Source organism: Apteryx rowi, unplaced genomic scaffold (genome assembly GCF_003343035.1).
Source record: "Apteryx rowi isolate R43461 unplaced genomic scaffold, aptRow1 scaffold_538, whole genome shotgun sequence".
Classification (NCBI taxonomy): domain Eukaryota; kingdom Metazoa; phylum Chordata; class Aves; order Apterygiformes; family Apterygidae; genus Apteryx; species Apteryx rowi.
The window spans coordinates 76,582-101,829 of record NW_020450803.1 but is presented as its reverse complement, the minus strand read 5'-3'; the positions used below and the strand labels follow the sequence as shown (position 1 = coordinate 101,829).

Genomic DNA, 25,248 nt, shown 5'->3' with positions numbered 1-25,248 from the left:
TTGCCACAACTTTTAAAAGCTATACTCTCATGCTAACTTTCATTACTGAAATAGTTCTAAAGAGCAGTATTACATGGAATCGTGAATCAAACTTGGAATACATGCATTTTTCAGATCTGAAATATTTTTACAGTCCATGTGGTTTGAATAAATATAGCTCTGACAAAAGCTATTTGGTGCACTCATATGGTAATAGGTTTATTTAAAGTGGCCATTTTTAATATAAGTAATCAAAATCGTGGCAGATTTCAAAATACTACATTCATTAAGAAGTATACATGATTTGTAAGCTGTCTTTCTTTCATGAAATAAAATGTGAAGATTTTAACTTGTTTACTTTCTTTATCTGTTCTGTTCCAGATGAGACTGTCTTCACTGGGTAGAATGCCTATTAAATCCCTTGAGGAAATAAGGCAGATGTTCCAGAGGCTGTCAGTCCGGAGACTAAGTTCCTCTCCACTTCCAAGTGTAAAAGAGTCATCATCTGAAAGCCTGCATAGTTTTGTGAGCAAACTATCTATTTTCAGAATGAAACAGGCTTCACCTACTTCAGATGGAACTTCTCAAAGGGCTGCTGAGCCTCACCATAGTGACAGCCCAGAAGGCCCCCCACTACCTCAAGAATTAGATATGGAGAATGTAGCTGCTGGCTGTGAACACCACAGTGTTGGTTTATCTCTTAAACAGTCTCCCTTACCTAAACTATGTTATGAAGCTGAGAGTCCAGATGAAGCTGCCCTGGTTCATGCTGCCAGGGCTTATAAATGTATTTTACGGTCTAGGACTCCAGATCAAATAACTGTGGACTTGGCAGGTCTGGGATCTTTAACATTTCAGCTTTTGCATACCCTGCCTTTTGATTCAGTGCGAAAAAGGATGTCAGTGGTGATTCGGCATCCGGTCTCCAACAAAGTGATGGTATACACAAAAGGTGCAGACTCAGTCATGATGGATTTGTTGGGAACTGCATCAGAAGGTATTTTATAGAACTTTACTCTTGGCTCACCTTTGTCATTCTCCAGTCTAGTTGAACAGAAGAGCCTGTGTGATTTGTAAGAGGAGACAAGTAACCAAGCAGAACTCTATCTGTTAATAGCTCCATATAGGGAATGCAGAAAGATATTATTGCTTGTCACTTAGATATGGCTCTGTTGTGTGTTGTTATGGAAACTGAGAACAGAAAAGTTGCTGTCATTCAAAGACTTTAGTGGTGTCTAAAGAAACTGTTTATAGCCAACTGAAGTATTTCCAGTGATAAAGTAAGGTCATCTGCTCAAATAGTTGGCTGAATGAGAACCCCATTTTTGCTACACAATGAGAGGTGTTTGATAGACTTTATTAGAATGAGATGCTTCCTAGCTGTTACTTATGTTAGTGTTTCTGAGCTTTTGGAGAGATGTGGTAATAGCAGACACTGTCACCTGTCAATGCTTTGTGAGTTGCTTCTGGAGTACTGAGTATTTCTGTCTTTCTGGGTATAAAAATAATAGCCAGTACCTGTAAGGTTGTATGGTGCCTCCTACTGGGCCTTGTTGTTCAGGGCTAAATGTTTTTGGAATCTGCCACAGGAGAGATGCCCGACCTTGCTCAAGCACTAGCTATAATTTATTCATGCACTGTAGCTAACACTCATCGTCTTTTAATTGAAGGTAATAAAAAGCAAGTATTATCTGTGTATGTTAGAAAGAAATGATATTTAAGTTCCAGAGATATTCTGATTTTTTTTTTTTTTTAATGGTTTGGACAGTAATAGAATGGAATTATTTTTAAAGGCTCACTGTCTGCTGTAGAAACCAAAGGGAGTTTGGTTTCCATGTTCTGTGGCTGATCTCAGGGAGGAAGAGGGATGTTTCCAAATCCAGGGCTGGATTTTATCTCACCTTATATTAGCCATCTAAAGCCTAGACAAAAAGCCTCTGTAGGCCAACAGGGTGAAAAACGTACCTCCAAAGTGCATTTTGTTTTACTCGAGGGATAATTTCCTTTCTGAAGGTGCCTCTACCCTTTTTGACTCTCAAGGTAAACTTGGAACCTAACTTCTACAAGTCTGAAGTTAGGTGAGTTGAATGCCTTTTGGGATATTCTACCCTTTAAGTGTTGTTTTTAAAAAAGGCTTCTCTGTGACTGTCCTTTGGGCTCCCTCACACTAGACCAGTGACAAAAAACCTGCTTGGTGGCTGTGGCCCAGTTCATTTTAGAAAAGCATTTCATTTTAGAAAAAACATTTTGAGATGCTGTTATCATCTGAAATCTGTCAGTGCCAGACTGATTTCCCATCACTGCCTGTACAGACTGGTACACTGCATGCTAACCAAAGGCACAGCTGCAGTATATTCTGCAAACATGAAGATAAGTTCAGAATTAAAATAAAATCTGTTTAATATTTTGCTTTTTAAACCATATTTAGACCTTCAAAAACTTTCAATATGTTTAGTCCTAGAATTTAGTTTCCTTTCTTTGCATTTGTGTAACAGTAGGTTCAGAAATGGAACAAAAGAAAATTAAAGAGAAAACTCAGAGGCATTTGGATGACTATGCTAGAAGGGGACTACGCACTTTATGTATTGCTAAAAAGGTATTTATTTCTTTATACGTATTTTTGAGGATGTTTACAGTTCCTGAGCAACATGAGTGATATCACCTATGGAACAAACATCACCACTTCGAAACAAATGCTCTCATTGCCACATTTTGTTTATCTTTGTACTTTCAGGAGGTGTTTGTAAGTTGACCCAAATCAATTCTTAAATTTAGTTAGGCAGACATAGTTGTCAGTGTAGGATGCCAAGCAGCTTAATAGCTTTATTCTACAACCAGGTTGACAAATAGCCTGATTCTTTTGTATGAGTCCTGTTGGCTTGGAGCTGGGTAGAGTAGGTCTCATGTGAAACCTGCCCTGTTTGCGGCTTTTTTCCGAATATATACAACAAATGAAGTCAGGCCTGTTTTATGGGGTTTCACAAACAGTTATGAGGTCTGTGTTATGAGGTCTGGATGCAAAACTAAGTGATGTTTTGAAATTCTGTTTTGACTTCAAAGCTACTTGGAAGTAAAATTCAATATGAATTCAAACAGGCAAGATAGCTTTTTACAAAGCGTCCTGCAGAGTGAAGGCACAGGCTGGGTAGCTGTACAGTGCTCAAAGCTGAGGCTTTGGTTCCATGGCTGTGTCTATTGCTGCCATTAAAGAGCAGTAGGTAGTACAATATGCTCCCTAGCCTGCCTGCCTTCCATCTAAACAGAAATGTATCAGGCAGCCTCCAGGCACCTGCAGGCTGCTGGTGAGCAGCTTGTGCTGTGGAGCCTGTCAAGGCCTTCTGACAATTTATTAACACTATGCTACGTCTATGGACGTGCTGGGGCACACATGGACTGCATTGTGGGGGGCTGTGCTTCCAGGTTCAGTATGTGGGCAGCAGAACTGTCTCTGAGGACAGTTTTGGGGCACCTTTGGAAACATAGTATTGATACACCCTATGTGTTTTTTTCTCTCTATAGGTGATGAGTAATGCAGAATATGCAGAGTGGTTAAATCTTCATTTTTTAGCAGAAACCAGTATTGACAATAGGGAGGAGCTGCTGCTTGAATCTGCCATCAGGCTTGAGACCAAACTAACTTTGCTTGGTAGGTAGAAAATGCTTTAACTCACAGGAGACCCCTTATAACAGTCATACTCTGAATTTACCCAGAAAGAGCTGTGCTAACCTGATTTGCATAAAACAGTTTTCTGCAGATCTAGAATTTACTGCCACTCCTGAATTTTCTTAAACCTTGCTGGTAAGTTGCTATTAGTTGCAAAACCCACTGAAGGCAGTTCATGTTCTGTTGTTTGTAAAGGACAAAGTTTTACTGATTTTTGTGCTCACTAGAGTGTTTGAGTGTCATCATAATCCTGTTAAATGATAGTAACAAATCACAAGCCTGCCTGAAAAAAGATTTGCAGGGATCCCACTTCTGGACATGTTTTCAGTCACTGTTACATTACTGGCGTGGCAGGTATGCTGGTGCCATGTCTGCCTGTACTTGCATGGAGATAAGAAGTTAGATATGCTTCTGCAGGAACCATCCCTCTGATGGTCATTCAGCTGTGCAGAAATTGGGAAGTCAAAACAAAATGACAAGTGTTTGGTATAGATGTGTAAGAGGTAAACTGTTGGCAGTCTGGGATAATAGCTCTAGAGAACTGCCCAGCAAATGACATTTGGACAACAAAGTACAAAGCTTTGACTGTGGTGGTAAAGACAGCTGCTACTAGAAGCCAAAGAGAGACAGATCCATTTGTCTGGAAAGCTACTTTTGTGCTGCCCCTGCTCATGACAAATAGCATAATCCTTGATACTGAAAGGAACTCTGGGATTGCTGGCTTCAGTCTCTGGAGAGAAGCCAGGGCAGTACTAGCTGGTGTAGTTTTAAGGGATGATGCATAGTACAGGCACACTTATGCACTGGAAAGTCAGCAGAGGGAGATCTAGTTGCTTTGGAGGCCTGCCGTCCTGCAGCCAGAGGCATTTTTGCACATCTCGTCTTTGGTGGGACAGTGGGCAATAATGGTTGGCCCTAGCTTTAGATGGGGGTAAGAATAAAAAAAGGTAAATGGCTTCATACTGCCAAGGTGCTTGCTTCAATACCTGTGCTAGCTTAGTTACCACTGCCTGGGGCATGTGTATACTGTGATCTGCAGAGCAGAAGTACTTACAGCACTTCTCATTCTGCTTCTCTAAGCTTTCCTTTGCTTTTTTAATAACTGTTATCCAGTGTAGCTGCAGCTGTAATTCTCTGACTGTGCTCTTAGGACTGAGAAATGAAGAGACTTTGTCCTCAAAGAATGACAAGCAAAAATTCAAATCATCTCAGTATTGCCAGGATCATGGAGAGGCTAGCGGTGGTTTTGTAGTCCATTGCGTAGGCAGGTATGAAATCCATGTGGATATATATGAAGCCCCAGACCTTCAACTGAATGGAAAACTATTTCTGGAAAGAATAATCCTAGCCCACAGTGCTCATCAGCTGAGCACAGATCTGTTTTTTTGCAGTATACGTACTGAAACTAGCTTCTGTTGGATTAAGAAGTAATCAAATACCTCAGAAAGGGGAGTGTTAAGTGTATAGAGTGCCCAAGTCCAAACAACAACTTGTTTCTCCCTTCCCTTGTCTGGTATTACATGTCTGTCAGAGAAGTTTGCCTCAAATACATTTCTGCATCTTCCTCCCTGTCTCTCTTTCTTTTTTTTTTTTTTTTTGACTTTGACTTTTGGCTTACATCAAAGTGTGAGCAGAATGCAGAGCAAGGACCTGGAGGTTATCTTCTTCCAGGTGACCGGTGGCCATGAGCTCTGTGCCGAGGTGGCAGCTACTTACTGCAGGAATCCGTACTGTAGCATCTGAAGTTAGCCTGACCTTGTGGCCCTTATCCATCACCATATCACAGTCAGCCCTTTATAGGGAAATTGCTCACTAGAATTGGTCACTAGAAACACACTAACAGGGAAAACTTTATTGTGAATTTTTTAATTATTTGTCTCTTAGAATGAACTAGATGCAATTGGCTGAAGTTTCTGAGAAACTCTCTTAGCCCGAGCATCCCACAAGCCAACCCCCTGGTTATGATTTAGTACCATTTGTGTTGTGAACAATCCATAAAAATGTCTTCTGCCATACTAAATCACTGGCATTTCTGCTTTTCAGAGATGGTTCTGCTTTATGCTGATGTCATGTTAACCTCACTGTCACCAGAATAGAAGATTTTATAAGTTGGTTTTAGGGACACAGTTCTACCTGTTGTGCAGACCAGAAGAGAGGATGTGACTGTATTAAAGTCCCTGTCTATTTTATTGAAATTCTTTCTGTAATCTGCTAAGATACAACATAATACTGTCTTGCGTATTGAGTGGTAATATAATATAATATGGTATATAATGCATGTAAGAGTGGTAAGCTGATCAAAGATAGCATTTTCTCCATTTTTTTTATCCTTCTCAGATTTGCCTCTTTTGGGGGATTTTAGTTTGTTTTTTTTGTTTGTTTGTTTTTTTCCTTATACACACGTCCATTTCCTGTACTCTGATCCTTGTCTGGGGGAATATTTTGACAAGAGTAGCTGTTCTCCAGGCTTCTGAAATCCCTGCCAGCATAGGGGCCCTGGAAGGAGAACCAAGAGAACCAAGGGAGGGGCAACTTCGTCTGTCCGAAGTAGGCAGTGGTGATGATGGTGGAGAGGGGGTTAGAGTGGGTGCTTCCTCCCTGTGGGGAAATAGTTCTGCAGTGCTAGCAGGAGGAAGGGCATAACGCTTTCTTAGTTTAGTGCGATGTATTGGAGGGACCGAGGACAAGGTATACTGCAGCTATGAGGGACTGAGAAACTTCTTGATGAATGGGAGAACTTTGCAACAATATGTGAAAATATATGCAAAAAGATGGGATTTTGCTGTGGAAGAGGTGGGCACTTGGGACAAGAGGTGTGGAGAATTCAGCTAGGAGTAGGGCTGAGAATAAGGAAGAGAAGCAGGGCTTAAGATAGGAAAGATCAGGGTGATACATGAAAAGAAGGTTTGGAATAGACTGAAGTTGGAGGGGATGGGAATAATGGAGTATACCTGTCATGAAAAGTCTGGGGGTCTGCAATACATTGGGGTGACTGGGAGATACTGAGCAGGGTTGGGATTCTAGACACTGTGGGATGAGACAACTGGGATGGAAAAAGGTTGGCTTAAAAGGGTCTTGTAAAGAGTTGGAGGCCGCTGGGGCTGTAAGCTTTAAGGACAGTTATGTGTCAGTGATCAGGCATGTGCTGGGCTTTGGGACAGAAAGGTTAAGGAATGGAGGCATTCCTCTGCCCAAGTGTCTCACAGTAGGGTGTCTGTTTTGGGGTGCTGATACACACAAAAGACTGTCCTGTCCTGTCATTCTTGTAGCCTGTTGGTTTTGGAAATACGGTGGCACTAACCCTTTTGCCTGTCTAAATTAAGGTGCCACTGGCATTGAAGATCGCCTGCAAGAGGGTGTTCCAGAGACCATACAGGCATTACGGAAAGCAGGAATAAAAATATGGATGCTGACAGGTGACAAGGGAGAGACAGCTGTCAACATTGCCTATGCTTGTAGACTGCTGGAGCCAGATGACAAAATCTTCACTCTCAAATCACAAAGTAGAGTGAGTCAAAAATTACACTTTTCCTCGAGGTTTTTTGTTTTTTGTTTTTTTTTTTTGCTGAGAAATACACTCAGGCTATACTACAGGACTATATGGAAAAATAAAATATCCTCTGTTTTCCCATCTGACAAAAGGTGTCATGATTTCTTAGAATACCAAAATGCTAGAAAACTGACAGTTTGCCTCCCTGTGGGTGAAATATTTTGTATGTGTGTAACATCTGTTTCTTTGCATACAGTCCCTAAATGATCATCGACTATTTTAACTGGGTAGACTGCTTAATTTCTCTTCATGATAGATTAGAGAGTTGACATATTTCATATGTTATTAGAGATTTCAGAAGGCTGCGAGTTACAGCATATTAGCAATATAAGAATTACTGTCATGGAAATTGTATTGAGTTAAAATTTTGTCCTGCTTTGTGTCATATCTTCCCTCAGTCCTGCTTGACTTGCATAAATATACAAGGAATTGTCTCATTAAAATGCATTGCACACAGTTTTTGAGACAATTAATCTACCAACAATTTTAATAGAGAAAAAGCTTTCCTCTCCCACCCAATAGTTGAGTCAGGTGGTAAAGACTGGTAAGCTGCTGATGTTTTGGGTGGCAAGTTTAATCCTACTTGCTAGTTTTGCCCTTTTGTTGATGTTTATAACTAGCTGCTTTTCAAATTTTAATTTATCAGTTTTGGTTTTCTCAAGAGCAAAATTAAAAATTGCTCAGAGCAGAGACATGAAATTTGAGACTTCTTCTGTAAAGGACCAGAAGATTTTTCTAAGAATGTTTTCCTTCTTTACAAGCAATTTAAGTTGTGTCCACCCTAGAAGATTGTGTGGCCAGCGATAACTGTTGGGAAAATAAATTGAAGAAGAAAGTATTTTTAGTCCAATTGTGTTTGGGGAAAGTATTTGATTTTTGTTAATACTTTTTGCCTTCCACTTTGCCTCAATAACTTGGACAAAGGGTGTCTTTGTTAACAGTGAGAACTGAGGCCCTTTTACAAAAGTGCTTTTTCTCCCTAGAACTGGGCTGTGAAATCAAAAGTAGACAGGATCTGTTACTGTTGCAATTTCAAAGTAAAATAACCAAAGACTTAAAAATGTGTAATTTTTTTAATGTATCACACATAGTATGTATATTGTTAGGAAAAATCTTTTGAGTGTCTTTTATTGATTCTGACAAGGTAAAAAATTGCGCAAGGCCAGTTAGAATCTTTTGCAGCTCACCTATACACTGATTTGAAATGCTCCTTTGGCTTTGCATGCCACACAAAACAAATGTAGAGAGCAAAAGGCTTGTACCAAAGCTATATTTATGTTGTAGAAACCTTAAGGATTGTTTTTCTGATAGTCTGTAAACTGGTGTGCCTCAGTGTTTTCCCTCCGCTTCGTACAATACCCAAGCGAATATACTTAAGCAAGGTTAAATCATGGGCCCATTTTAGAAACATCACCCATTGGTAATGGGCCCATTTAGCAACTGCACCCTTTCTGATTTTAAAGGGTCATTCAGCCCCAAATCTTAGTCCTGCTGAAGCAAGTGAACTGCTATACAAGGCCAGCATTTGACCTTTTCTCCATATGTAGTTTATAAATTGGAAAGGGAGCCAGAATACAAACAACATTTTAGTAAGTTGCCTTTCTCTTGTCTTTAATTAGGATGCCTGTGCCTTGGTGATGAATGGAATTTTAGAAGGCATCCAGAAAACTAATTCTGCCAAAAAAAAAGACAGTCAGAAACTTCGAAATTTCTCTGCAAGTCCATCCACCCAAGCTCCAGGGCTCAGTGCAGGCCTGGTTATTGATGGAAAGACTTTAGAGCATGTCCTTCATGACAGTCTACAGAATACTTTCCTGGAACTCACAGAAAAATGTCGGGCTGTAGTCTGCTGCCGAGCCACACCACTGCAGAAGAGTGTTCTGGTCAGACTGGTGCGAAATAAGCTAAAGGCAATGACATTAGCTGTAGGTGAGTCCCCTGGTTACCTTCTTTTCTCTGGAAAGACATAGAAGCCAGTTTCTCCTCTGCTATATTTTTATTAATGTCTGTAATAAAATTTACTTACACAGGAAGGTAATCCTTTGAGTCGTAGTTGTCTCTGGCATAAGATGATGTTACTCTTCTGAGCTAGCAAGTTTGGGCCATAAATTGACTCATGGTGATCTTCTAACACAACAAGAACAGGAGTACTCATGCACAGTGCTGTATGACATGTTTGGATGGGCAAGTGAGGGGATTTTCCCATTGTCATTCTCCATCACAAACCCCCTAAAATACTGAGGTAGAGGAGAGATGACTGACTGTGATGTAAAACATCCGTATTTTCTTTTCCAGCATACTGACTAGATTCTGAGAGAAGGAACAGCTAATATCAGTGTGGAGATTATTCCTCTATTCAGTCAGACCTTCCACATACTACTCCTGCTCTCCTTAGAGTTTTCCATAGTCTGCACTGTTGGCCACAAAAATAATTTTCCTTAATCTCTGTGGTGTTCTAGTATATTTGTCTTTTCCTGCCGCTTACATGACAATATGACAGCCAACAAAGCTGCCTCCAGTTTGCATTCCAAATAAGAAAGATTCGTTTTGATTTTTTTCTTCTTCTCTTTTCTCTAAAGGTGATGGTGCCAATGATGTCAGTATGATCCAGATGGCTGACACTGGTGTGGGGATCTCAGGCCAAGAAGGCATGCAGGTAGTGTATACAAAGACAGCTGCAAATGACATCAGACTCTGTTTTAAATCTGTTCAGAGTTTACCCTGGAGGCCCAGTGGCTCCACAGTCCATTACTGCATACGGGGGAGTTTGCATCCTGAGCTCATGCCCAGGCCTCAGCGCTCTTCCAGGAGCTCTCAGAAGTTGAATGCTGCAGGGGTTCAGACGCCAAATAAAAGAGCTTGTTGCCTGTCACCGAACTCCCAGTTACTTGCCTGCTGGCAGGAAACAAGCAGCCCAAGCATCAGTGACTTCTGTGGATTGGTGGGTTAAACATAAAGGTAGGCAGCCTTGTTCCTGCATATGTTGTGTTGGACTGAGTTGCATCAGTGTAAAATATTGTACAGAGGGGCTCAGATCTGAATGAGGGTAAGAGTGTAAGTGCTGTGCATAACAAATCAGAAAATAAGGATTTCCAGTAGTACCTAAGTTGCCCACTTGCCTGTGTTTGAAGCTCATCTTTAATTGTTTGGATACAACATATCCTTTCCTTCATGTGTGCTGCAGGCTGTGATGGCGAGTGATTTTGCAGTCTCTCAGTTTAGACACCTAAGAAAGCTGCTGCTTGTCCACGGTCACTGGTGCTATACCAGACTTACCAACATGGTTCTATACTTCTTCTACAAGAACATGGTATGTAGCTGTGCCATCCCAGGGAAATCACAGTTTGCTGATTGGAGAATGTTGAAGGTTTTGGTTTGGCTTCATATTCTTTTTTAGTTTCTGTTATGGGTTCAAAAAGAAACAAAGAGCATACATCAGACAACTTAGTTTTCCATTTGCATCTGCAGAGACCACAGTCCACTCCTATTCCCTGGGTTGAGTTTACCACTCCACATGTGTTCAGATAGCCATTGTCTGTTTTGCTTAAAAAGTAGGTAACAGGCGTTAATAATGTGGTGGCAGAGTGACTGTTTAAACAAGACATGTATCCAGCAACATTTTTTGAAATCTAAACATGACTGCTAGTCAAGTTTAATTTTAAAGTGTGGGATTGGCACAGACTGTACAGCAATTATACTTAATTTTCTACAGATTACTGTAACCAGACCTAAGATCTATCTTTTCTTTTCCTTTCTCAACTTTCAAAAACCTTGACTATGGGTTACATTTTATCATGTCGTCTTTGACTTTTCAGGCCTATGTGAATCTCCTGTTCTGGTACCAGTTCTTCTGTGGATTTTCGGGCACATCAATGACTGACTATTGGATCTTGATTTTTTTCAATCTCCTCTTTACGTCGGTGCCACCCATCATCTATGGTGTCTTGGACAAAGATGTGTCTGCAGAGATACTCATGCAGCTCCCACAGCTGTACATGACAAGCCAGAAATCTGTGGTAGGTTAAAGAATTTGGCCTGAAGCAGATTAAAATGGTCAGCATTGAACCAACCTTCCTTCCTTCCTTTCTCCCTCCCTCCCTCCCTTCCTCCCTACCTTCCTCCCTACCTTTTTCTTCATCAGTCAAACAAGAAGTTTAAAACCACTTTCTTTATTGCAAAAACATCCAGGCCTGTGCAATATTTGCACAATTAGAAGCTGTTTTTTCCAGATTTTTTTGCAGGCTCTTTCTCAGCGATACACCCAGTCTTATGAAGCATTTAGATAGAAAGAGAAATTAAGGACGTCAGGTGAAGCAATGTACTAGATAAATATTGTTACCAGTATGTTCAGTTCATTCATTGACTGTCAACATGCTTCCTCAAAATGCATTCTTTTTGAGCATCTGGGCTTACTATTAAAGATATGGGCTTCAGATACTGTTTTTTCACTGTCATGTGGGAGGTCAGCTACCCCAGTGATAAGGAACAGATAAGAACCTTGAGCAGATTCCTGCAGCTTTCAAATAATCTTCAAGAAAGTCCTGTCATTCAGGGTTCCTTTCCCCTTATAGGTGTGTTCTGGAATTCACTGCTTGCTCTTTTCTCCCATCTGTAGACACTGTACTTCCTCTCTGCTTTGTAAGTAAATTCACTCAAAACTTTTAATACAGAAAAACACAGGAATTTTGGGAACAGAAAGTTTCTAACTCAAAATTATGTAAATCAATAAGCTTTTACCTGGTTTCTGCTTTGCTTAGCATGAATTCAAGTGTAATTTTATCATTTTTTTTAACACTTTTAATTAAAAAAATAATAATTTTATTATAACAGTTTAAAGCAGTGACATACTGAGCCTGGGGCAGAATGGGTACCAGTAGCCAAGTGAGGAGAAGCGTCAGCATATGATTCATCTGAAACTCACATTTTCCTTAAGACTTTAGCCTTTCAGTAACAAATATCACTAAATTAATGAGCTCCAGCATGTTGTGTACTAGTGGTGCAATCTCATCCGTATAACCCAGCAGAAGTCTTGCTCTGGTTTAGAAGGGAAAGAAGGATATACAGTGAGGACACAAGTTGGTTGGTTTGTTTGTTGGCTTCTGCATTTCTTTTTACATACCCTTAAATAACTTAAAGCATTTGGTTTGTAATGTCTTTACTAAACCAGATACTTCTTTGGTATCTGAGCCTCTCTAGAGTGACTGGAGCAGGACTGTGCTTTGTCAAAGCAGACAAAACTCAAAAGAGTGAGTTTTGACTATGTAAATGTTATAAAGGCCTCAGGATTTGGCCCTTTATTTTGGTCTTCAAGATAAGTAATTTTTTTCACAGATTGGTTAGCTGAGCTGAGAGGAAGTTTTTGAGACAACATGATCAGAATTACTGTATTACACAATAGTTTTTGTCTGCCTCTCTCTCCCCCTCCCTTTTTTTTTATTTTTTTTAGTTTTATCAGAGGTTTTTCTTTTTTGTCCAGTTCAGCATTGTCTTGCTCTGTGGTTGGAGTCATTAAGCAGTATATCATTTCCTTTCTTGCTTAGAAGCACAGTGAAATAACTGCTTTGAATTAAGTGCAGTGTAAAAGGAAGAGAAATGCTTTAAAAGATGTAGAAGCATAAATATTGCACTATCATATCACAAGTGCACAGCTCTGTACAAGCTATGAAAATAGACAGTGACTTGGATTCATCCTCAATAATTTGAGGCGCTTCCCTGGTACAGGCGAATGAGAAGACTAGTTAGTTTTCCATGCCATCTCCAGAGAGCAGTTCAATACTTGGAGGGTCTCACTGGCTTTTTGGAGGAGCCCATCTCTCTCCACTAATTGTAGGGGGAGTCCAGTGCAGCTAGACTACCCACCTATGTGTCTCCGTTTAGTGCCTGAAGTTAGGTGGGATATATCTGAGCCAAGGCCCGTGCAGCTATGGTTTTGCAAGTGGCTGAGCTGTCATAGCAGTTTGCTGCCACTGAATGGGGAAGGCTCATTCCTTTTCTTTTCCTSGCTCCTTGTCATCGCCTCCCCTATTCTCACACAGGTAGTTACAGTCCCTTTCTTATGCCAGCTCTGTCATCACATCCTTCCAAGAGCTCACTAAAACGGCAAGGTGTTATCCCAGCAGATTGTTTTCTCACGTTCCAGTGAGTTAAGGTAGCTCACAGAAGTGCTTGAACTGCACAGAGGAGTCAGCCGGCACAAATTAAGAGGCAGAAGCACATATACAAGAACAGAAGAAGGGGGTGGAGATGGAAGAAGAAAGTGAGACTTTGCCATTCAGTGATGTTAGGGTAATTCATTGTCCCCCAGCCTTGTTCCTTCCTTGGTACTTAGCTGTGCTCTGGTTGGTCTGTTCTAGCAGAGACAGCTATAAGATCAGGTTTCATATATCTGGTTCCTGATTTAAATACTGACAGTTAGCTGGAACAAGCTCTTTATTCTTATTTTCATAGCACAGAAGGTGCCTTTGGATTGGGAAACTAACTGGAATTACTACTGCAGATAATTTTTCCCCAAAACAAAATGAATTCTAACTAAAGATGCAGTAATTTGTTCAACTTGTTTCAGTGCCATTATCTTTTTATCTTACAGGCCTACTTGCCTTCAACTTTCTGGATAACCTTGCTGGATGCTTTTTACCAAAGTCTCGTTTGCTTTTTTGTCCCTTACTTTGTAAGTGCTGGATAGGAAATACATTTATACATTTTGACACATTAAAAACCCAAGCAAATTAGAGAATAAAATGCAGTTTTTGCTTGCACTTGTAATATATAAATGTATACAACTAGGAGCATTGTTGCAATTGGGCCGAACTTTGTGCATGCAAATATGTCCAATACTGAAATTATGCATGTTGCTTTGCATGTTAGGATGATATGTAAAGAATATATTACACTGACTGCTGTCTTCCTTTACAGACTTATTGTGGCTCAGACATAGACATTTTTTCCTTTGGAAACCCTATAAACACAGCAGCAGTCTTTATAATATTGTTTCACCTGCTCATCGAGAGTAAGACTGTGGTGAGTACTTCATTTGTTTAAAGAGTTTATTCTTAGCATACAACTCTCACTAAAATTAAACAGAGGAAAGAACTTCATATACAAAACAGAATATATATAAAAGGGCCAAAATCTAGCTATTTTGTTTGTGTGACCTTGTGAGCTCCTTTATGGCAGCTGTCATTGGAGTCAGTAGATTTACTTTTACGGCTAAAGTTGAGAAAATTTGGCTTCAGAATTATTTGTAAATAATGGAAGGATCCTGCCTTAGTAAAGTTCAGTTGTTTTGGGGCTGTCAGTTTAGTTTAGCAAAGGGCAAAACCAACCAGTGATCTACTAAGCTTTCATTAGTTCCCAAGGCTTGCCTCCCATAGACAACAGTGTGAACTCTTGGTTTTGAATGCTTGGAGCTGAAGATCTGCTCTCTAGCCACGATGAGCAATTCAAAGGTCTGCCAGAACAGAACCATTATGCTATGGAACTGTAATTCCAGTTTTTAATTAAGCCTGCATAAGCTAAAGCGTTTGTTGATATTATCTGCATTAGCTTGGATAAGTGTAATGTCTTTACAAGGGTAATATTTGGCCTATTTGGCATAATTTTAGAGAAAATACAATAATATTTTAAGTAGAAGGACACAGGTTAATGGCTTTTGCTTTTTCTCTTGCTTTTGAAAGATTTTTTGGAATTGTTTCATAATGGATGAAATTACAAGTTGTGATCCAGTCTTTTTATTCTTCTTGTGGGAGCATGGCAGCACTTACAGAATGTCTTTATTCAGGAAAATATGGGTAGCATGAATGTATCCATGCTCTGAATAGCAGAATGTTACATAAATGGGCTGTGTTTGGCGTTTTTGATTGTGGGCAAGCTGTCAAACCAATGACAGTGTTGTTTCTATAGTAACTAATATAGCCAACTTAAAAAAAATTAAGGCAAAGCATTACAGAAAACTCAAATGAAGGACAATTAATCAGCATCTCAAGCAAGTTATATAAGGTGGTGTCACGTGAAGATCTTATTTCAGCTTGTTTGAGAAGGCTTTCTATGTTGCCTGTGAATAATGTTGTCTTCTGAGGCACTATATGGCACTATAAAGTCTTTCACAAAGAAATCAAGAGCTATGCATTTAGTAGAACCAAAAAATTAAAATTACATGGCTGGGTTACCTATAAACTGTAGGAAGAAGGTTCTATTCTTCCTGGGAATGTTTTATATAAAGAATACTGTCTTTCTGAACAAATCTGTTACATTAGGAAGCTGTCCTCAGAGGAAGAGGGAGAGAGTCTGTGTGCGTGTTTGTGTTTGTGCATACATGTATATATGCATGCAGATGTATGGGTCTTTCTGGTTTTACAGCTTAAGTCTAATTTGTTTCCTTTTCTAAATTGCAGACTTGGATGCATACGATAGTTATAGTTGGCAGCATCCTGTTTTACTTTGTCTTCGCTCTGGCTTTTGGGGCGACCTGCAAAACATACAATCCATCATCAAATCCCTATTGGATCATGGAAAAGCACATGGCAGACCCAGTGTTTTACCTAGTTTGCCTTCTGACTACTTGTGTTGCTCTGCTACCTAGGTGTGTTTCTGTTTTATAATTGCAGATTGCTGTTATTAATGAATTCATTTTCTTTGAGTCAGTGATGCTATAAATTTCTCTGATAAGAAGTCTCTCTCCCACCTCCCCCAGTGTAAAAGCAATTTCCTGTCTCCACAGGAAAAAGCCATTTGAGGACAGCTATATGGTGACAAGCTCTCAAAGTAAATTTCAATAAATACATCTGTCTTTCTGAGGAACAGCTCCTTGAAAACTCCAGTTAAAATCCCAGTGTCACTCCCTTAGGCCAGAAGGCATGGAGTACCCTTCAGTCTCACATTCCCCTCTAAGTGGAGACTTTTCGGCATCTTGCAAAGGATTACAGCAGAAATAATCAAGGAAAAAACCCACGGGTGACAGCAGTGGTCCCATGATGAAAACGGGCATAGGTCTATCAAATCGCTGAAATACAAAAGAGAAAAGCTTTAATTAGCCAGAGCGGCTATAAGTCTCCTGGGGTGTTGGTACAGGGAGAGTAAAAGTAACTCAACCTCACTGATAAGTCAAAATGCTTTGCGTTTATATCACTGTGATAAAACAGTGAAAAAATCTGTGATTAAAAGCTTTGCCCAACCTCAGCCACCAGTGAGGTCAGTTCTAATACGGATTAATCCTGGAGTTTCATTCTGGAACAACACTTGTATTGCCATATTCCTCTTGCTGCATGTGAGGCTGTTGTTTCCTTGGCCTTTGCCTCTGTGTTCTTCCTTGTTTCTGTTGAATACTCTGGCTCCCAGAAAAGTTAGGAATTTTAGAAAGATGCTATGACTATTCTTCCTGGCTTTCAAGGTTTTAACACTATTATTATCAGTGTCAAACAGCAGTGATAACTTGTCGGTTTGAAGCAGGAATTTTTCTAGGTCTGATTTTTTTCCCCAATAGCTCTTAACTCATTGTAGCTGCACTGAAGATCAATATGGCCCAGGGAAACTCTAAACTGACCTTGGTTTTTATGCCTTATTTTCTGGGGCCTGACACTATGCACAGAAAGCTCCATTTTCAGTGTTGCCGGGACTCTGGCCCTCCACTGAAATTGCAAGTGCACATTGCTGCAGTTAGTTACCTGTCTGCAGAGGTACCAGGTCTAGCACAAAAGTTGGAAGCACTTGAGATCAGCATCTGTCTTTGGAAATGCCAGCTTAAAAACATGTTCTGGTGTAATTTCTGGCCTGATAGTTTACGTTCACCAAATGGCACCTGCAAAACCTGTGTTCCAGAGACTGCTGCAGCCTCAGGCTTATGTGAATGGTATTTGGTTTCCTTTAGTGTTACTGGAAACAGTTTTGAATCTGCTTCCAGACAGCTTATTTGAAACCCTGTTTATTTTGTAGATATTTGCTGAGAGTTCTCCAAGGAACATTGTTTCCGTCTCCGGTGTTGAGAGCCAAGCACCTTGACAGACTGACCTCTGAGGAGCAGAGGGAAGCAATTAAGAGATGGAAAGATGACTGCATTGTAAACTGTGGGATGGAGTTCCAGGCTACTTCTGGGTCTTCCAGCTCAGCCAAGGGCGCTGCATCGGGGGAAGAAAGCATTGCCAGTGTTTTGCCAACATCTAAAACACCTTTTCAGCCCTGTTCAAGAGATGGTTTAGCAGAGAAAGCCTCTTTCTTATCAGGCGTTCAGGATGAGTCTGGGAATACAAACAGCCTGAACTCTGAAAAAACTGTATTTCTGAATTCATCAAAAGAAACTAATGCAGACACATATGGAGGTAACTCATGTGCCAAAGTTCCGGTGTGTGTGTCTGAAGAGGGCAACAGTGCTGTTTCTCTAGCTCACAAAGCAGGTTTGAATTCCTCTTTGTGTGAACAAGATGCTTTAACATATTTTACAAAGTCAGAATGTTAACAGCATGGCCGGTGTGTGCTACCTTGTAGTTTTGTTTTGTTCAGACAAGGTAGATGACGCATGCATTTGCTTAAAAGCTTTTGTATTTATAAAGTTTTTCAGTAATTTATCAAGATGTTCAAGATCTAGATGGCTGGGGTTTTTTTACTTTTCACACAGTTGACTTTGTGTACTGCTTATCTCCAGTATGCAATGTTGCATAACGCCTCTTGGTGTTATGGACCCTGTATGAATGATGGATTTGCAGGATTCAGTTCAGATAAGACCTACCCTCTCATAAGCCACCCTGCTGCCTTGCACTGCTATCCTAAAATCCTCGCGTTTCCCAGGATTCATGGTTTGCTGAAGTATAAAGTAAGCGGAAAGGCTGGGATGTAGTGTTATTAGTTGGCCTGTTGCAAGATTTTGTAAAACTCCTTCCTCTAAGCTCTCATGCCTCTGCTGGAAGATCCTCTGTTTTTGGTAGTAGGTAACTCCAGCCTTCCTTCAGGTCTTCTCTTACAAATAGCAGCCTCAAGTTGATGACATTTCTCTTCTTTCCCAGGTGCTTTTAAATTCCTCCAGACTTTCTTTTATAATAAATAGTATTGGTGTCTGCAAAGGCTGTTCAAAAGAAGGTAGGTCCTAGATTTGAGTACTGTTGCATAAATATCTTGGAGATGTTCTGCCTCTGCCAGCTTCCCACTGCTCTGCACACCACAGAAAAGCTGGTTGAGATGCAGGTGGTTGTTTGTGGAGTCTAGACTGTCTAGAATATAGCCTCCTTTTTACTTCCACCCCCAGAAAGTTACATGGCCAATTTATGGAGGAATTTAAGAAATCGTTTGTATCCACTAGCACCTGTTGAAATAAACAATTCCCCTCAAACTGTAGCTGCTAAGGAATTAATAGTACTGAGCCCATTTTCTGTTATGTTTCTTTCTAAAACTTTCTGTTTTCAAATTGCCAAGATTTGTGTGTTTATTTTTAGACACCATGTTTGGGGCAAGGTCTCTGCTTTTTAATTGAACCATGAGTTTTCCTTGTCAATGATGATCAACATTACATATTCCACAGCTTTTAAGATCTCTGAAAGAATTTAAACAAACTCTGTGAGGTCTGAGACAGCTGCTGCTACGCAGGGCAGATATTGAGGGCATGCTAAGTTCATTCAGATGCAGGTCACCACATGTTACCAAAAGTTTAGAATCATTCTGTTTTCAAAAGGTAGAATGTGATTAGGGCTGACTCCATCGTTAGTGTTAGTTAGGAGAAAAAATATCCTTTCTGTTTAGCCAGTAGAAGAAAAAGTGTAAGTAAGTAAGTGGAGCCAGTGATAGATAGCCATTTTTGCAAATATTTGTATTTATTTGGTTCAACATATGACAAAATATTTTTGGTAAGTTCTAAAATGTGTTTAATTGGAACCTTTGAAGTGAAAGCAGACATTCAAGCGCTAGGAGATTGTGCTGAGCCTAAATTGGTTTGTGGTTGTGATTTTTAGATGTTTGTCTGTAGCGTATTTGCTAGTTATCTTCGTGTTTTTTGCAATTGGGGAAAATCATTCAAAGGTCCAGATTTTGAAAGGTCTGAGGGGGGAGAAGAGAGGAGCATAACTGCTGGGGGAGGCGCTTTGCCAGGAGTGGACTACAGTGAAGCATCTCAGTTTTCTCTGCAAAACATGAAAACTGTGAGGTGGCAAAGAAGAAGATGCAAAACAGTCAGCAAGCTTAGCAGGGAGATCAGCTGGTACAAGGGCTTTTCATAGGAAAATAGACCAGCTGGGACACAATGAAGTCATCTACTCTGCTCCACAGCCCCAAGGCAGGCTCAGCTCTACCTCTGTCATTCCTAGCAAATGTTTTCCTGTTGTAAAGAGCTCCAAAGAAGCAAGCCAGGCCAGTACTCTCCTGCCTTCAAAGATAAAGTTTGGGGATTTTTTTGTCTCACCTCTGTGTTTCTTCTGCACCTTAAATCTATTGCCTGTCCTCACTTGTGGCCACAGAGAACAGATTGTTGTCTTCTCTCTGCAGTAACCACTGATACAAGTGAAGACTGTTTCCATCCTTTCATTCCTTCTTTTCATCACTTTGGACTGTAGCCCTCTTGTTTCTAGTCTAGCTGTAGCTGAGACAATCTAGGAAAGAGCATGTTCCTTGGAAATATGGAGTGTGCACAGAGCTAGGATTGCTGCTGCTGTTGCACCGTCTGGGAGGTAGGGAAAAATGAAGAAGTGGCTAGCGATGACGTCATGGCCTCCTGAGGGTCACAGGTGTCTCTCCTGGCACAAGGGAGGTGAGCTAGTCACTAGACTGGCTCCCCCTCCGCCCTCTCCCTATTTCCTGCAAAGAGGCCTAATGGCAGCAGGCAGGTTGGGCAGCTGTGTTTCAGCTGAGTTGGATGTTTTGAGAAGCAAAGCCTTAGATTTTGGCACCCCAAATAGTTGTCAAGTGTGCGCTGGTGCTGGAGTGGTTGTGTGGTTGGGTGCTTCTGAGGAGTCAGTAAGGGGCTGAGGTAGGGTGAGCACTCCCGGGCGGGCTCTCGCGGCTGAGCTCCGGAGTCTGGCTGCAGCCGTTTGAGGGCGTGCTGGTCTCCGCTGCCTCCCTGTTCTGTCAGTGCAAAAGGCAGTTTGGGCTACAGCACTGGACTGTGAGCTGCGCTCCTTGGAGGTCAGGCTCGGAGTCCCTTTTGTCACCTTTGCTGCAGGTGCAGTACCTGCAGTACCTATCAGCAGATTTGACAGCTGATTGTGTGGAGGAAAATCATTTAATCTCAGGAGTTCACAGATGTATCATACATGAGCTGTAAGTTTTGAAAGAAAGATCTTTGAACTCCTCTGCAACTACAAGCCATGGCATCAAAATAACTACACCAAGATACATCAGTGGCACTCATCTGTTAGACCTTAGGCTGGCTTCATGCCCTAAAGCCATCTTACCTATGTCTCTGGTAAATCTGTAGCTGGCTCTAAAAAATGCTAAGTAAGTCCTGTGGGTTGCCTTGAAATTTAGGTACTTCTAAAACTGCATCTGTACTGATGGTATCACTAATTTTAAGTACTTCTGTACCAGTTGAAGTAGAAAATTACACACACTTGCTTTTTTGTTTTTTTTCCTTGGGAGTTTTGGTTCATTAATAGTGAGCATTGCTTAAAATTGTTCATTATAGCCTAGGTATTATATGTTTTTAAAAGACTTTGACAAGCAGTCTACATGATTAAAAATATCCATTGTACAAAGCCTGATCTGTCGTGGTTTGGGGGGGAGAAACAACAGAAAAAAATCCAGTGGCTATCATCTCCTGTGATCTGCTGCCATTTTTTACTGAAGTGGAAATGAGGGTAGTGAGTCTCTAACAAAAGCTTCAAAATGTTAATTGGCCTTTCCTGAAGTGGTTCCAGATGAAGGGTACAAGTGATTAGCTTGCTCTTCGCTTCCCAACAGCTGAATGTTTATTTTTTAGCATTAGAGAAGTCACAGTCGCCTGCTGGTTCTGCAGTCCATCTGCACTCAGGCATGACGTGACCTGACTTTTCCATTTTGAAAACAAGCTCATCTCATAGGTGTCTTCCAGATGCCATAAAGGCATCATTTAAAATTTTGGTTGTCAGTTTAACAGGAAAAAAAGCCATCAGATTCCCCCCCCAAAATATGTAACTACACTTACAGCAGCTTTAACTCATGTTTTGATGTGCAGTATTTGATTTACAGAAAAAAAGACTTTTAAACAGCAGCACCAGCACTAAACAATTGCAGGTGGCAGTCAGCCATCACCTTTATGTAATGAGTGTTTTCCCAGTAGAGCAATCTCTGGTCCGTACCTGGAGCACGGTTTGATTGAGCCGAATGGCTAATGCAGGCTGTGCTTCTGCTCTCAGTCCTGCTGGCTGCAGCACAAGGCCGTGGAACAGGTAGCAGAGCCGGCACTGCTCACACCGGCCTGCCCGCGTCGGTGACGCTGACCTTTGCTCTCAACACAAGTTAACGAACTATGTTTGAAGGTGACTGCTTTAGGAATGTTCTCATAGCTAAATTTCAGTATGTTTTGTATTATCTGTTCCTGTTTTATTCTGGTTATTCTACTCCCTCCCTCATGGTCCTGAATAACATACAGGTGACTGCAGTTAAAAGGCAAATTTTAACTATTTTAACAGTTTTTGCATGCTGGTGCAGATTTCCGTATATGCATGTGTTGTTGAAATGCTGCATACCAGTTACCAGGAGATAGTTATTTCAAAACTAGTTACATTTCTGAGGAAAGTCTTATAACAAAATACGTTCAGAGGAGTTTGATTTTCACTTTTGTTTTTCAGATTTACCCCAGAAATAACTCAATCCAGAATAATTGCTGGCAGTGGTAATATTCTGAGTTGGAGGCATACACGTGGAATACACATTATAGTTATACATATATATATATACAGTTATACATATATATACAGTGGTGGTAGTGCCAGAACCACCACAAAAGCTGTAGTGCTAACAGGGCTATCAGTGTACTTTAAACAGCTAGAGAAGGGTATGCTGATACCATTTTAAGGCTATTTTTAAGCATGACTGCTAAAGTTGTTGTTATAACTTTGTCCTTAATCTCTTCACACCTCCACATTGTCATCAACTCTAAAAAGAATAAAAACACATTTTCAACAGAGGAGTTACTTGGAAAATGATTGTAAATTTTTATTAGTACAGCTAAAAAGAAACACATCTGCTTGACTGTAACTCCACTTGGAGCTACAGCTATGGCACACTTGTAAGAGAAACTGTAATTTTGATCATAACCATTATGGCAGCACACAGGGAGAAGCCTGATACACTGGAAGGAGGAGTATGTTTGCCTATTTTATGTGCACATATAGAAAAAAGGCAGTATAAAAATACATTTATAAAACTACAGATTTCCTCTTTAAATGGAATGTTGTGGCAGACAAAATTGTGGGAAAGGAAAAATCCTACTGCTCCCTCCTAAAGCCATTTGGGATGGGGCTCACTGTAATTTCTTTAAACTGGTCTTAGACAGGGGCTGGATGATAGTTTTAAGCAGGACTCTCCCTTGTTTCTTGGGAGAGACTGTTTGGAAACTGGTGGCAGGCCAAACCCAATTTATTAAAATGTAGAATTATTTTACATATGATCATTTGGTAGTGCTTATATCTACATGAAATGATTATATGATGTCCTCCAGTGCTTTTTAGTTTTTGAAGCCTCTAACCGCTTCGCTTGGTGGAGAGATGTCAGGCTGGGCTGTTCATTTCACACCACCACCTTCTTTTCTCGGCCTCCCGGAAACGGACCTTGCTGAAATCCTGCCTGTCACCAGCTGCGTCGGGCCGTGGGGCAGGCTGGCTGTGGCAGCCCCCAGGCCACGTTCTCAGGTAACTCTCGGCCACCAGCTCCCACACTTTGAACTCTGCCATGTCACAGCTGCAGAGAACCTGGCCCCAGAGCAAAGCTAAAGAGGGGAACCAAAAGCTGCAGTTGCCATACATTAAGGCAAAGGCATCAATAACCCTCAGTGGAAAAACACGGTCACAGCTGCATTCTCAGTTGTAGCTGGGAGAAGAAGAACATTTGTATGTTACAGACAAAACAAATTCCTTAATAAAAAAAAAAATCTAGCAAAGCATTGTGAATATGAATCAGTGATACAATAGTCACATAAATAGAGTTTCAGAACCCATAACATAAATATTGACTATTTATTAATAATGCTCTGTAGAGCACTGTCTAGTATGTCTAACATCAGGTGCATTAAAGGAAAAGATATGGAACTTACTTACTTAAGAGGTAAACCTTTCACTAAAGTCTAAAAGTCAGAACAATGTAAATTAGTTGTAGTGTGATTAATAGTACCTGAAATGTCCATTAGTTGGCTGTCTTAATGCATGTTTCCACATATGGCAGTCAGGGTATTGACAGGGCCCTGCCATGTTGTCATGGGGGCATGCCAGAGGTAGCAGAGAGGGTAATTTTATTATATGCCTCAGGCTGGATTCACAGGATACTAGGCACAGCACTGAAAACACCCAAGTTATAGATGCTGTACTCACTCTCTAGTGAAATTCATGTTATAATCCTCAGCTTCCTGACACAGGTTTCCAAAAAACAGGGAGGTGTGCCGAAAGTCATCTACAGCAGTTGATAAACACCTTCCCTCTGGTACCTTAAAGAGATGCCAAGCTCTACTGTGATTTTTTTTCAGCTGTAGACTCTCTTGGAGTCAAGGTTTAGCCTTTTATCCACTGCAGAAAGCACTCTGCCTTGTCCATCAGGCTAGCAAGCATTTGAACACAGGTCTAAGTCTTTACTGATGAAGCTATTGTATTTTACTTAACATCTTATAATATTAATTTGAGAAGAAACTAGTAGCTCCAAGTTTTCTGTCATTCAGATTTATTTTTTTCCCATTTTCCTCTCTGATGATTGTTTAATCTTGCCAAGCAAAATGAAACTTTCAGTGCAAGATACTAGAAAAGACCTAGCCAAAAATATTCCATTTCCCAGTATTTAAGTACTTCTCTGAGACATGAGTTCAAGTGCTCCCTCTGCATCTTTTGTACTTTAAATCTACATTTTCCATAGCTCACCAGATGCTCAAACTAACTCACTGTTGGGAAAAAAAAAAAAAGTTGCAGTGGCATTGCCAATGCTGATGTGTTTTTAGAGGTTTAGAGATTGTCAATGCACATTTCATAGGTTGAACCCAATATGCAAAAAAAGGTTAAAAAAAAAAAAAGCCAACAGGGCATAGGTTTCATAAATGTGCCAATCTGTGTACTGCTGTCAAGACATGGGCATTTTCAGGCACACTGAGACGCAGAAGTCCCAGAAACTTGACTGGTCGAAACAGTCAAAAGACTGAACAACTGAATGATGAACTCAGGTGCCTCAGGTTATGGGCCCATGGGCCTAATGCTGCCCTGCCACACAGCACCCTGCAGTGATACCAGGCTGGCTCTGGGAACACAAGCAGTGGAGTCAGGGCAGTACAGGGTTATGCCCAGGCTAACTAGCCTCCCTGAAAAAAAAAAGACTACATTAGCTCAGGCACACCGGGGCACATGGCTGGCACCTCACGCGACCTGGGCCTGTATTCCTGGGTGCCCTATGCCACATGGGTGCACAAGCTCAGCCATCTCTGCAGCACCCTCCAGCGTGTGTGCAGCCATGCCTGGTACCGCCCGTGTGACGAAACAGCCTGTCAGTGCCCCTGAATGCACTGAGTTCGTTCCTCATGACAACTATCGAGTGAAACTGCATGTGCTACTAATTTAATAGTATTAAAATAGGTTATTTTATAGTTTTACTAGTCTGTGCTACTGCTTAGTTTGAATAACTGAAAGAAAGTGTCTGAGTCTTTTCTTTTAAACCTTTTGTTGTGTTTGGAATAGCAATACAACACAGCTAAAAGAAAAGTCAAAAAGGATTATTAGTTCTACCCCAAAGTATATTCACCAGCAGGAGGGTTTACCATTAACATACGCTGCATATTCCATAGCTCCGCAGCAAGAATAGATAACAAACAGTTTAAAAGTCCTTTTCCTAGAGTTTCTGGACTGTAAAATCTTCAGGATTGAAATGCTGAGTCCTTTTTCCTTTTGTCTGTCAGCACAATTCTTACCATCTGGAG

The 25,248-nt window shown here is 40.8% G+C and overlaps 1 protein-coding gene across 1 annotated transcript in view; it reads left to right on the top strand.

Moving 5' to 3' along the window:
* The window catches only part of ATP10D (ATPase phospholipid transporting 10D (putative)), a 44,868-nt gene extending 27,228 nt beyond the window's left edge, over window positions 1–17,640 (top strand). The window contains exons 12-23 of the mRNA XM_026081152.1: window positions 361–976; window positions 2,475–2,575; window positions 3,499–3,625; window positions 6,967–7,151; window positions 8,813–9,122; window positions 9,773–9,849; window positions 10,378–10,503; window positions 11,009–11,209; window positions 13,780–13,860; window positions 14,106–14,210; window positions 15,584–15,771; window positions 17,121–17,640. Coding sequence (XP_025936937.1) covers window positions 361–976; window positions 2,475–2,575; window positions 3,499–3,625; window positions 6,967–7,151; window positions 8,813–9,122; window positions 9,773–9,849; window positions 10,378–10,503; window positions 11,009–11,209; window positions 13,780–13,860; window positions 14,106–14,210; window positions 15,584–15,771; window positions 17,121–17,640 — 2,637 coding nt within the window. The remainder of the gene's footprint in view (window positions 1–360; window positions 977–2,474; window positions 2,576–3,498; window positions 3,626–6,966; window positions 7,152–8,812; window positions 9,123–9,772; window positions 9,850–10,377; window positions 10,504–11,008; window positions 11,210–13,779; window positions 13,861–14,105; window positions 14,211–15,583; window positions 15,772–17,120) is intronic.
* Window positions 17,641–25,248: the final 7,608 nt, after the last annotated feature.